Below are 14,747 nucleotides of genomic sequence, written 5' to 3' on the forward strand. Positions count from 1 at the left end.
CCTTCCTGTCCAATCAGACCACCGTGCGCCCATCGGGCTACAAGACACTCAACACCACCCTGGAGGTGAAGACCTACTCCTGCACCAGGTCCAAGATCACCTTCCGTAGGTGTATTCTATCAAAGTCTAATTAAATTCAGGATGATGTCATCTGTGTTAATAATGCCTGTTGAAGACAAATGTATTACAATACATAACCACAGGGCCCCACGTTGGCTAGTTAAGACTACAGAGGGCTTGGAGCTGGATGGGAGCAGGCAGTCTGTCTGTGTGTTAGTACAGTGAGGTGGACTGTAAGCTCAGTGCTGAGGGACATGAGACAGATGAGACAACGAGGGGGACAGTGTCATGTCTCCAGCAACACCCACTGAAACAGTGACAACCGAACAGCAGCAACACCTCTGCCTGACTGAGGGAACAGCATGGCAGAGAGCGCTATAGGGGTCCAGGCGTGGCTGCTTCCCCACTTTCCATCTGAGCCACAGCAGAAGGACACAAGGGGATGGAAGAGCTCGGGAAAAGCAAGATGGCCGCTCTCCTAATTTAGGCTTTTTTTTTTTTTTTTTTTTACTGTGTTGAAGGAAAAAAAACAAATCAGGAAGCGGAGAGGGGCGGGGCGGGGATGAACGATATGAATGAGGAACCTTCAAAAGGAACAGGAAATACAGAAATACCGGAAAGGAAACAAGATGCAAAATCAACAAGAGACAGTTGTGTTTTTTTTTTTGAGAACTTTGTTACCAGAGATTCTTCCTCCTTCTTGGCAATTTTGTTGCTTAAACCTTTGTTTATATCACACTGGGGAAACAGAATGGTGTCATTTCACACGGATCCCACCCAGCTATACTCAGAAAATAGAAAAACCTCCTAGAAAATGGTGGTGAAAAGATTGGTGTAATGAGGACATGATGTGGTCCTGAGGAGCTGCCTACTGAAAAGCCATGCTGATTAACATCCTCAGTGTTTTACGGGTGTAATAAGGACAGGATGTGGTCCTGAGGAGCTGCCTACTGAAAAGCCATGCTGATTAACATCCTCAGTGTTTTACGGGTGTAATAAGGACAGGATGTGGTCCTGAGGAGCAGCCTACTGAAAAGCCATGCTGATTAACATCCTCAGTGTTTTACGGGTGTCGCTGCATGATCACACAAACCACACGAGGAGAAAAAAAAGCTAGAGATGTACACCATGTTCCATTATAACAGGGGCTCCAGAGTGGAGAAGAGGTCTAAGAGGCACTGCGTCTCGGTGCTACAGGCGTCATTACATACGTCCCCTGGTTCGATTCCAGGCTGTATCACAACCGGCCGTGATTGGGAGTTCAAAAGGGCGGAGCACAATTGGCCCCAGCGTCGTCCGGGGTTAGGGTTTGGCCAGGGTAGGCCGTCATTGGCCCCAGTGTCGTCTGGGGTTAGAGTTAGGCCAGGGTAGGCCGTCATTGGCCCCAGTGTCGTCTGGGTTTAGGGTTTGGCCAGGGTAGGCCGTCATTGGCCCCAGTGTCGTCCGGGTTTAGGGTTTGGCCAGGGTAGGCCGTCATTGGCCCCAGTGTCGTCCGGGTTTAGGGTTTGGCCAGGGTAGGCCGTCATTGTATATAAAGCATTTGTTCTTAACGCACTTGCCTCGTTAAATAAATCAAATAAAAAAATGTTGTCAATCTCTGGTAAATTACACCAGGTATGAGACCGATGAGCCATATCATTATCATCTGATCATCTGGTTTGTCAATGAACGAGGCCGTGTGAGAAAGTTTGAATTGCACAAGATTGTCTCAACTCAGAGAGAAGACTCTACGTGCCCTACTCTTCAGGGTCATTATCTCAACTCAGAGAGAAGACTCTACGTGCCCACTCTTCAGGGGTCATTATCTCAACTCAGAGAGAAGACTCTACGTGCCCTACTCTTCAGGGGTCATTATCTCAACTCAGAGAGAAGACTCTACGTGCCCTACTCTTCAGGGGTCATTATCTCAACTCAGAGAGAAGACTCTACGTGCCCTACTCTTCAGGGGTCATTATCTCAACTCAGAGAGAAGACTTACTCTTCAGGGGTCATTATCTCAACTCAGAGAGAAGACTCTACGTGCCCTACTCTTCAGGGGTCATTATCTCAACTCAGAGAGAAGACTCTACGTGCCCTACTCTTCAGGGTCATTATCTCAACTCAGAGAGAATGCCCTACTCTTCAGGGGTCATTATCTCAACTCAGAGAGAAGACTCTACGTGCCCTCTCTTCAGGGGTCATTATCTCAACAAAGAGAGAAGACTCTACGTGCCCTACTCTTCAGGGGTCATTATCTCAACTCAGAGAGAAGACTCTACGTGCCCTACTCTTCAGGGGTCATTATCGCAACAAAGAGAGTAGACTCTACGTGCCCTACTCTTCAGGGGTCATTATCTCAACTCAGAGAGAAGACTCTACGTGCCCTACTCTTCAGGGGTCATTATCTCAACTCAGAGAGAAGACTCTACGTGCCCTACTCTTCAGGGGTCATTATCGCAACAAAGAGAGTAGACTCTACGTGCCCTACTCTTCAGGGGTCATTATCTCAACTCAGAGAGAAGACTCTACGTGCCCTACTCTTCAGGGGTCATTATCGCAACAAAGAGAGTAGACTCTACGTGCCCTACTCTTCAGGGGTCATTATCTCAACTCAGAGAAGACTCTACGTGCCCTACTCTTCAGGGGTCATTATCTCAACTCAGAGAGAAGACTCTACGTGCCCTACTCTTCAGGGGTCATTATCTCAACTCAGAGAGAAGACTCTACGTGCCCTACTCTTCAGGGGTCATTATCTCAACTCAGAGAAGACTCTACGTGCCCTACTCTTCAGGGGTCATTATCTCAACTCAGAGAGAAGACTCTACGTGCCCTACTCTTCAGGGGTCATTATCTCAACTCAGAGAGAAGACTCTACGTGCCCTACTCTTCAGGGGTCATTATCTCAACTCAGAGAGAAGACTCTACGTGCCCTACTCTTCAGGGGTCATTATCTCAACTCAGAGAGTAGACTCTACGTGCCCTACTCTTCAGGGGTCATTTAAAAGCTGCCTGCAAGCCATGGGAAACGAAATAACCCACATTTTAAAAGACGTCACCCTCTTTTTAAAATGCTTCTGGGGGAGGGATGGGCAAACGTTAAATGGGTTGGACGGTGTTCAAGAGGAGATACCTACTTCAAAAGTCTTCACCTCCTCTCCATCCTCATCCTCTTCATCATGACAGCTCTGGTGGAGAAATGGATGATACAGAAAGAGAAAGACATCATAACCAATCAAGCAATCAACCAAGTGATCGGACCAATCAAATAATAAATCAATCAACCAATGAAGTGATAGGACCAATCAAATAATAAATCAATCAACCAATGAAGTGATAGGACCAATCAAATAATAAATCAATCAACCAATGAAGTGATAGGACCAATCAAATAATAAATCAATTAACCAATGAAGTGATAGGACCAATCAAATAATAAATCAATCAACCAATGAAGTGATCGGACCAATCAAATAATAAATCAATCAACCAAGTGATCAGACCAATCAAATAATAAATCAATCAACCAATGAAGTGATCGGACCAATCAAATAATAAATCAATCAACCAATGAAGTGATAGGACCAATCAAATAATAAATCAATCAACCAATGAAGTGATCGGACCAATCAAATAATAAATCAATCAACCAATGAAGTGATAGGACCAATCAAATAATAAATCAATCAACCAATGAAGTGATAGGACCAATCAAATAATAAATCAATCAACCAAGTGATCGGACCAATCAAATAATAAATCAATCAACCAATGAAGTGATCGGACCAATCAAATAATAAATCAATCAACAAATGAAGTGATCGGACCAATCAAATAATAAATCAATCAACCAATGAAGTGATAGGACCAATCAAATAATAAATCAATCAACCAATGAAGTGATAGGACCAATCAAGTAATTGATGAATCAGTAGAAAAACATAATGGATTAAGACCACTCTGAATACAAGAGGTACCTTAGCCATAATGTCAGCATAGGCCATGTAGAGAATGTCCTCTTCCAGCTTACTGCAACACACAGTAGATAAGGTCATTATTATTGTGTCATAACGAGTAGTAGAATCAGGAAGGTTCTAGAACATCAGGTAGACATCAGATCCACTGTAATGGAAGTGTTACTAATGCCAATATCAGTTACAGCCCTGGCATTACTATGGTTTTATACCACCAGGTAGAGAGGATGATGTATCTTTTACACCTGCATTGTTTGCTGTTTGCTGTTTGGGGTTTTAGGCTGGGTTTCTGTACAGCACTTTGAGATATCAGCTGATGTACGAAGGGCTATATAAATAAATTTGATTTGATATAGAGAGTGTTACAGTCCTGGTATTACTATAGTTTTATTACTATAGTTTACTAGGACCAGCTACAGAGCAGAGATACACACCACTACAGAAGGAAACATTACTAGTTACAGTCCTGGTATGACTAAGGTTTACTAGGACCAGCTACAGAGCAGATATACCCACCTCTATAAAGGAAACATTACTAGTTACAGTCCTGGTATGACTATAGTTTACTAGGACCAGCTACAGAGCAGAGATACCCACCTCTATAAAGGAAACATTACTAATTACAGTCCTGGTATGACTATAGTTTACTAGGACCAGCTACAGAGCAGATATACCCACCTCTATAAACGAAACATTACTAGTTACAGTCCTGGTATGACTATAGTTTACTAGGACCAGCTAGAGAGCAGAGATACCCACCTCCATAAAGGTAACATTACTAGCATCACTATTAGTTACAGTCCTGGTATTACTATAGTTTACTAGGACCAGCTACAGAGCAGATACCCACCTCTATAAAGGACACATTAGTCGCTCTGGATAAGAGCGTCTGCTAAATGACTTAAATGTAAATTGTATGACTATAGTTTACTAGGACCAGCTACAGAGCAGATATACCCACCACTATAAAGGACACATTACTAGTTACAGTCCTGGTATGACTATGGTTTACTAGGACCAGCTACAGAGCAGAGATACCCACCTCTATAAAGGAAACATTACTAGTTACAGTCCTGGTATGACTATAGTTTACTAGGACCAGCTACAGAGCAGAGGTACACACCACTTCTCAGTCAGGGCCGTCCTACTGAATAACTGTATGAGCTGATGAAGAGGGTCGATCCTCTTGGCTCCCTCATCTTCTTCAGGAGGCTCCTCTCCTCCAGGCCTCTGTGAAGACAGAATAAAAAATTAAAAATGGTTCTTCACAATCCACAAACGTCAAACGTCTCTTCCTACGGTAACTTCTAGGCCACACTACATCTACACAGGTAACAAGTCTCTCTTCCTACGGTAACTTCTAGTCTACACTACATCTACACAGGTAACAAGTCTCTCTTCCTACGGTAACTTCTAGTCTACACTACATCTACACAGGTAACAAGTCTCTCTTCCTACGGTAACTTCTAGTCTACACTACATCTACACAGGTAACAAGTCTCTCTTCCTACGGTAACTTCTAGTCTACACTACATCTACACAGGTAACAAGTCTCTCTTCCTACGGTAACTTCTAGGCCACACTACATCTACACAGGTAACAAGTCTCTCTTCCTACGGTAACTTCTAGTCTACATTACATCTACACAGGTAACAAGTCTCTCTTCCTACGGTAACTTCTAGTCTACACTACATCTACACAGGTAACAAGTCTCTCTTCCTACGGTAACTTCTAGTCTACATGACATCTACACAGGTAACAAGTCTCTCTTCCTACGGTAACTTCTAGTCTACATGACATCTACACAGGTAACAAGTCTCTCTTCCTACGGTAACTTCTAGTCTACATTACATCTACACAGGTAACAAGTCTCTCTTCCTACGGTAACTTCTAGTCTACATTACATCTACACAGGTAACAAGTCTCTCTTCCTACGGTAACTTCTAGTCTACATTACATCTACACAGGTAACAAGTCTCTCTTCCTACGGTAACTTCTAGTCTACATTACATCTACACAGGTAACAAGTCTCTCTTCCTACGGTAACTTCTAGTCTACACTACATCTACACAGGTAACAAGTCTCTCTTACTACGGTAACTTCTAGTCTACACTACATCTACACAGGTAACAAGTCTCTCTTACTACGGTAACTTCTAGTCTACATTACATCTACACAGGTAACAAGTCTCAACCACAAAATAAACTCTGATAAGGATCACATCCCCTTTCTGGGAACAAAAACGTGTTATGAACACTATTCCCTAGAAACCATATGAACACTACTCCCTAGAGACCATATGAACACTACTCCCTAGAGACCATATGAACACTACTCCCTAGAGACCATATGAACACTACTCCCTAGGGACCATATGAACACTACTCCCTAGAGACCATATGAACACTACTCCCTAGAGACCAGATGAACACTACTCCCTAGAGACCATATGAACACTACTCCCTAGAGACCAGATGAACACTACTCCCTAGAGACCATATGAACACTACTCCCTAGAGACCAGATGAACACTACTCCCTAGAGACCATATGAACACTACTCCCTAGAGACCAGATGAACACTACTCCCTAGAGACCAGATGAACACTACTCCCTAGAGACCATATGAACACTACTCCCTAGAGACCATATAAACACTACTCCCTAGAGACCATATGAACACTACTCCCTAGAGACCATATGAACACTACTCCTTAGAGACCATATGAACACTACTCCTTAGAGACCATATGAACACTACTCCCTAGAGACCATATGAACACTACTCCCTAGAGACCATATGAACACTACTCCTTAGAGACCATATGAACACTACTCCCTAGAGACCATATGAACACTACTCCCTAGAGACCATATGAACACTACTCCCTAGAGACCATATGAACACTACTCCCTAGAGACCATATGAACACTACTCCCTAGAGACCAGATGAACACTACTCCCTAGAGACCATATGAACACTACTAACTAGAGACCATATGAACACTACTCCCTAGAGACCATATGAACACTACTCCCTAGAGACCATGGATGAATATATGAACATTACTCCCTAGAGACCATATGAACACTACTCCCTAGAGACCATATGAACACTACTCCCTAGAGACCAGTGATGAATATATTTGGGTGGGTGTTCCTTGAAAAATAAAACTGTTCTCATCTCAATTCAATCAACAACAATTCTCTACATTTTTCCAACAGGGTTTTCTATTCTACTCAGTACATCTACAATGGACTCTAGTTCATTCCAGGTAACTCTCTCTAGTCTCCTCCACATAATTCATTCCAGGTAATTCTCTCTAGTCTCCTCCACATGGTTCATTCCAGGTAACTCTCTCTAGTCTCCTCCACATAGTTCATTCCAGGTAACTCTCTCTAGTCTCCTCCACATAGTTCATTCCAGGTAACTCTCTCTAGTCTCCTCCACATAGTTCATTCCAGGTAACTCTCTCTAGTCTCCTCCACATAGTTCATTCCAGGTAACTCTCTGTAGTCTCCTCCACATAGTTCATTCCAGGTAACTCTCTCTAGTCTCCTCCACATAGTTCATTCCAGGTAACTCTCTCTAGTCTCCTCCACATAGTTCATTCCAGGTAACTCTCTCTAGTCTCCTCCACATAGTTCATTCCAGGTAACTCTCTCTAGTCTCCTCCACATAGTTCATTCCAGGTAACTCTCTCTAGTCTCCTCCACATAGTTCATTCCAGGTAACTCTCTAGTCTCCTCCACATAGTTCATTCCAGGTAACTCTCTCTAGTCTCCTCCACATAGTTCATTCCAGGTAACTCTCTGTAGTCTCCTCCACATAGTTCATTCCAGGTAACTCTCTCTAGTCTCCTCCACATAGTTCATTCCAGGTAACTCTCTCTAGTCTCCTCCACATAGTTCATTCCAGGTAACTCTCTCTAGTCTCCTCCACATAGTTCATTCCAGGTAACTCTCTCTAGTCTCCTCCACATAGTTCATTCCAGGTAACTCTCTGTAGTCTCCTCCACATAGTTCATTCCAGGTAACTCTCTCTAGTCTCCTCCACATAGTTCATTCCAGGTAACTCTCTAGTCTCCTCCACATAATTCATTCCAGGTAACTCTCTAGTCTCCTCCACATAGTTCATTCCAGGTAACTCTCTCTAGTCTCCTCCACATAGTTCATTCCTTCCCTCCGGTGCATTGAGAGGAAATTCTCAGAAACGTTATCTGAAAGGAATGCATCGTTGACTGCTTTTGTTTTGTAAACAATAGTCTGTTTCTTTGTGCTTTCAGAAAAAAGAAATCACTTCGCCCACAATGAATGCTGGGTATTGGAGCCTGGTTAACCCTATCATGACTTAATTTCAAACCGAGAGTTCTATGTCTGTGTGGCTGTGCTCAGAATATCAAATGGATGCTCCGCCAACAACATGAGGACGTGGTTTGTGTGCAGGCAGGAAAATAGCATCAACACAACAACACGTCATTAGAAACATATTGTAACGAGACACAGGCATTCCCTGCTGTGTGATTTCCCACACAGTGTTCCAGAATTCACACTTTAATGGCGTGACACTTACAGTCTGGTCCTGTATGAGCTTATCAATGGAGGAACACTTACAGTCTGGTCCTCTATGAGCTTATCAATGGAGTAACACTTACAGTCTGGTCCTCTATGAGCTTATCAATGGAGTAACACTTACAGTCTGGTCCTCTATGAGCTTATCAATGGAGGAACACTTACAGTCTGGTCCTCTATGAGCTTATCAATGGAGTAACACTTACAGTCTGGTCCTCTATGAGCTTATCAATGGAGGAACACTTACAGTCTGGTCCTCTATGAGCTTATCAATGGAGTAACACTTACAGTCTGGTCCTCTATGAGCTTATCAATGGAGGAACACTTACAGTCTGGTCCTCTATGGGCTTATCAATGGAGTAACACTTATAGTCAGTCTGGTCCTCTATGAGCTTATCAATGGAGGAACACTTACAGTCAGTCTGGTCCTCTATGAGCTTATTAATGGAGGAACACTTACAGTTAGTCTGGTCCTGTATGAGCTTACCAATGGAGGAACACTTACAGTCAGGTCCTCTATGAGCTTATTAATGGAGGAACACTTACAGTCTGGTCCTCTATGAGCTTATCAATGGAGGAACACTTACAGTCAGGTCCTCTATGGGCTTATCAATGGAGGAACACTTACAGTCTGGTCCTCTATGAGCTTATCAATGGAGGAACACTTACAGTCAGGTCCTCTATGAGCTTATCAATGGAGGAACACTTACAGTCAGTCTGGTCCTCTATGAGCTTATCAATGGAGGAACACTTACAGTCAGGTCCTCTATGAGCTTATCAATGGAGGAACACTTACAGTCAGGTCCTCTATGAGCTTATCAATGGAGGAACACTTACAGCCAGGTCCTCTATGAGCTTATCAATGGAGGAACACTTACAGTCAGTCTGGTCCTCTATGAGCTTATCAATGGAGGAACACTTACAGTCTGGTCCTCTATGAGCTTATCAATGGAGGAACACTTACAGTCAGTCTGGTCCTCTATGAGCTTATCAATGGAGGAACACTTACAGTCAGTCTGGTCCTCTATGAGCTTATTAATGGAGGAACACTTACAGTTAGTCTGGTCCTGTATGAGCTTACCAATGGAGGAACACTTACAGTCAGGTCCTCTATGAGCTTATTAATGGAGGAACACTTACAGTCTGGTCCTCTATGAGCTTATCAATGGAGGAACACTTACAGTCAGGTCCTCTATGGGCTTATCAATGGAGGAACACTTACAGTCTGGTCCTCTATGAGCTTATCAATGGAGGAACACTTACAGTCAGGTCCTCTATGAGCTTATCAATGGAGGAACACTTACAGTCAGTCTGGTCCTCTATGAGCTTATCAATGGAGGAACACTTACAGTCAGGTCCTCTATGGGCTTATCAATGGAGGAACACTTACAGTCTGGTCCTCTATGAGCTTATCAATGGAGGAACACTTACAGTCAGGTCCTCTATGAGCTTATCAATGGAGGAACACTTACAGCCAGGTCCTCTATGAGCTTATCAATGGAGGAACACTTACAGTCTGGTCCTCTATGAGCTTATCAATGGAGGAACACTTACAGTCAGGTCCTCTATGGGCTTATTAATGGAGGAACACTTACAGTCTGGTCCTCTATGAGCTTATCAATGGAGGAACACTTACAGTCAGGTCCTCTATGGGCTTATCAATGGAGGAACACTTACAGTCAGTCTGGTCCTCTATGAGCTTATCAATGGAGGAACACTTACAGTCAGTCTGGTCCTCTATGAGCTTATTAATGGAGGAACACTTACAGTTAGTCTGGTCCTGTATGAGCTTACCAATGGAGGAACACTTACAGTCAGGTCCTCTATGAGCTTATTAATGGAGGAACACTTACAGTCTGGTCCTCTATGAGCTTATCAATGGAGGAACACTTACAGTCAGGTCCTCTATGGGCTTATCAATGGAGGAACACTTACAGTCTGGTCCTCTATGAGCTTATCAATGGAGGAACACTTACAGTCAGGTCCTCTATGAGCTTATCAATGGAGGAACACTTACAGTCAGTCTGGTCCTCTATGAGCTTATCAATGGAGGAACACTTACAGTCAGGTCCTCTATGGGCTTATCAATGGAGGAACACTTACAGTCTGGTCCTCTATGAGCTTATCAATGGAGGAACACTTACAGTCAGGTCCTCTATGAGCTTATCAATGGAGGAACACTTACAGCCAGGTCCTCTATGAGCTTATCAATGGAGGAACACTTACAGTCTGGTCCTCTATGAGCTTATCAATGGAGGAACACTAACAGTCAGGTCCTCTATGGGCTTATTAATGGAGGAACACTTACAGTCTGGTCCTCTATGAGCTTATCAATGGAGGAACACTTACAGTCAGGTCCTCTATGGGCTTATCAATGGAGGAACACTTACAGTCTGGTCCTCTATGAGCTTATCAATGGAGGAACACTTACAGTCAGGTCCTCTATGAGCTTATCAATGGAGGAACACTTACAGTCAGTCTGGTCCTCTATGAGCTTATCAATGGAGGAACACTTACAGTCAGGTCCTCTATGAGCTTATCAATGGAGGAACACTTACAGTCAGGTCCTCTATGAGCTTATCAATCGAGGAACACTTACAGCCAGGTCCTCTATGAGCTTATCAATGGAGGAACACTTACAGTCAGTCTGGTCCTCTATGAGCTTATCAATGGAGGAACACTTACAGTCTGGTCCTCTATGAGCTTATCAATGGAGGAACACTTACAGTCAGTCTGGTCCTCTATGAGCTTATCAATGGAGGAACACTTACAGTCAGTCTGGTCCTCTATGAGCTTATTAATGGAGGAACACTTACAGTTAGTCTGGTCCTGTATGAGCTTACCAATGGAGGAACACTTACAGTCAGGTCCTCTATGAGCTTATTAATGGAGGAACACTTACAGTCTGGTCCTCTATGAGCTTATCAATGGAGGAACACTTACAGTCAGGTCCTCTATGGGCTTATCAATGGAGGAACACTTACAGTCTGGTCCTCTATGAGCTTATCAATGGAGGAACACTTACAGTCAGGTCCTCTATGAGCTTATCAATGGAGGAACACTTACAGTCAGTCTGGTCCTCTATGAGCTTATCAATGGAGGAACACTTACAGTCAGGTCCTCTATGGGCTTATCAATGGAGGAACACTTACAGTCTGGTCCTCTATGAGCTTATCAATGGAGGAACACTTACAGTCAGGTCCTCTATGAGCTTATCAATGGAGGAACACTTACAGCCAGGTCCTCTATGAGCTTATCAATGGAGGAACACTTACAGTCTGGTCCTCTATGAGCTTATCAATGGAGGAACACTAACAGTCAGGTCCTCTATGGGCTTATTAATGGAGGAACACTTACAGTCTGGTCCTCTATGAGCTTATCAATGGAGGAACACTTACAGTCAGGTCCTCTATGGGCTTATCAATGGAGGAACACTTACAGTCTGGTCCTCTATGAGCTTATCAATGGAGGAACACTTACAGTCAGGTCCTCTATGAGCTTATCAATGGAGGAACACTTACAGTCAGTCTGGTCCTCTATGAGCTTATCAATGGAGGAACACTTACAGTCAGGTCCTCTATGAGCTTATCAATGGAGGAACACTTACAGTCAGGTCCTCTATGAGCTTATCAATCGAGGAACACTTACAGCCAGGTCCTCTATGAGCTTATCAATGGAGGAACACTTACAGTCAGTCTGGTCCTCTATGAGCTTATCAATGGAGGAACACTTACAGTCTGGTCCTCTATGAGCTTATCAATGGAGGAACACTTACAGTCAGTCTGGTCCTCTATGAGCTTATCAATGGAGGAACACTTACAGTCAGTCTGGTCCTCTATGAGCTTATTAATGGAGGAACACTTACAGTCTGGTCCTGTATGAGTCAATGGAGGAACACTTACAGTCAGTCTGGTCCTCTATGAGCTTATTAATGGAGGAACACTTACAGTCTGGTCCTCTATGAGCTTATCAATGGAGGAACACTTACAGTCAGGTCCTCTATGGGCTTATCAATGGAGGAACACTTACAGTCTGGTCCTCTATGAGCTTATCAATGGAGGAACACTTACAGTCAGGTCCTCTATGAGCTTATCAATGGAGGAACACTTACAGTCAGTCTGGTCCTCTATGAGCTTATCAATGGAGGAACACTTACAGTCAGGTCCTCTATGGGCTTATCAATGGAGGAACACTTACAGTCTGGTCCTCTATGAGCTTATCAATGGAGGAACACTTACAGTCAGGTCCTCTATGAGCTTATCAATGGAGGAACACTTACAGCCAGGTCCTCTATGAGCTTATCAATGGAGGAACACTTACAGTCAGTCTGGTCCTCTATGAGCTTATCAATGGAGGAACACTTACAGTCTGGTCCTCTATGAGCTTATCAATGGAGGGACACTTACAGCCAGGTCCTCTATGAGCTTATCCTCAAAGTAGTGCTCCTCAGTCTCAATCCAGGACTTCTCATATCCCTGTAGAAACAGGTTGACCGCCCGGTGCCTGGTGGGAGACAGAGAGAAGTCATCAGAGGTGAATGGATGAATGAGAAAGGGAGAAGTCTGTCCTGGACAGGAAGTAGTAGTTGGACAGTGATCCTTTATAAAACTGCACAGAACAGGGGTTTTCTGAAGATGTACTGCTGAGGCCCGTTGATTCACCAGGAGACGACAGGAATATGTTCATTTACATGGGGGGGTGGAGCAGGGTGAAAGAGAGGGCTAGGTAGGTAAGGCAGGTGGAGACATGTTTACCTGGGTAAGTTAGGGTTAGTTAAGGAAGGCAAGTGGAGCCATGTGTACCTGGGTAGGTTATACAGGGGAGCCACGTTTACCTGGGTAGGTTAGGGTTAGTTAAGGAAGGCAAGTGGAGCCATGTGTACCTGGGTAGGTTATACAGGGGAGCCATGTTTACCTGGGTAGGTTATACAGGGGAGCCATGTTTACCTGGGTAGGTTATACAGGGGAGCCATGTTTACCTGGGTAGGTTATACAGGGGAGCCATGTTTACCTGGGTAGGTTATACAGGGGAGCCATGTTTACCTGGGTAGGTTATACAGGGGAGCCATGTTTACCTGGGTAGGTTATACAGGGGAGCCATGTTTACCTGGGTAGGTTATACAGGGGAGCCATGTTTACCTGGGTAGGTTATACAGGGGAGCCATGTTTACCTGGGTAGGTTATACAGGGGAGCCATGTTTACCTGTAGTTTATACAGGGGAGCCATGTTTACCTGGGTAGGTTATAGAGGGGGCCATGTTTACCTGGGTAGGTTATACAGGGAGCCATGTTTACCTGGGTAGGTTATACAGGGGAGCCATGTTTACCTGGGTAGGTTATACAGGGGAGCCATGTTTACCTGGGTAGGTTATAGAGGGGGCCATGTTTACCTGGGTAGGTTATACAGGGAGCCATGTTTACCTGGGTAGGTTATACAGGGGAGCCATGTTTACCTGGGTAGGTTATAGAGGGGGCCATGTTTACCTGGGTAGGTTATAGAGGGGGGCCATGTTTACCTGGGTAGGTTATACAGGGGAGCCATGTTTACCTGGGTAGGTTATAGAGGGGGCCATGTTTACCTGGGTATTTATAGAGGGGGCCATGTTTACCTGGGTAGGTTATACAGGGGAGGCATGTTTACCTGGGTAGGTTATAGAGGGGGGCATGTTTACCTGGGTAGGTTATACAGGGGAGCCATGTTTACCTGGGTAGGTTATACAGGGGAGTCATGTTTACCTGGGTAGGTTATAGAGGGGGCCATGTTTACCTGGGTAGGTTATACAGGGGAGCCATGTTTTACCTGGGTAGGTTATACAGGGAGCCATGTTTACCTGGGTAGGTTATAGAGGGGAGCCATGTTTACCTGGGTAGGTTATACAGGGAGCCATGTTTACCTGGGTAGGTTATACAGGGGAGCCATGTTTTGCCTAGGTAGGTTATAGAGGGGCCATGTTTACCTGGGTAGGTTATAGAGGGGGGCCATGTTTACCTGGGTAGGTTATACAGGGGTTTTCATGTTTACCTGGGCAGGTTATAGAGGGGGCCATGTTTACCTGGGGGTAGGTTATATACAGGGGAGCCATGTTTACCTGGGTAGGTTATAGAGGGGGCCATGTTTACCTGGGTAGGTTATACAGGGGAGCCATGTTTACCTGGGTAGGTTATA

General features: G+C 44.3%; 1 protein-coding gene across 1 annotated transcript in view; it reads right to left on the bottom strand.

The window, feature by feature from the left end:
• Positions 1-14,741, bottom strand: part of LOC124028458 (ryanodine receptor 2-like) — a gene marked incomplete at its 3' end in the record, with an annotated part of 28,822 nt that extends 14,081 nt beyond the window's left edge. Inside the window, exons 1-5 of the mRNA XM_046340506.1 lie at positions 14,734-14,741; positions 12,989-13,085; positions 5,134-5,240; positions 4,014-4,065; positions 3,174-3,224 (exon numbers count right to left, since the gene is read on the bottom strand). Of these exons, the coding sequence (XP_046196462.1) occupies positions 3,174-3,224; positions 4,014-4,040 (78 nt within the window). The remainder of the gene's footprint in view (positions 1-3,173; positions 3,225-4,013; positions 4,066-5,133; positions 5,241-12,988; positions 13,086-14,733) is intronic.
• Positions 14,742-14,747: the final 6 nt, after the last annotated feature.

The sequence above is a fragment of the Oncorhynchus gorbuscha genome, unplaced genomic scaffold (genome assembly GCF_021184085.1).
Source record: "Oncorhynchus gorbuscha isolate QuinsamMale2020 ecotype Even-year unplaced genomic scaffold, OgorEven_v1.0 Un_scaffold_4210, whole genome shotgun sequence".
NCBI lineage: Eukaryota > Metazoa > Chordata > Actinopteri > Salmoniformes > Salmonidae > Oncorhynchus > Oncorhynchus gorbuscha.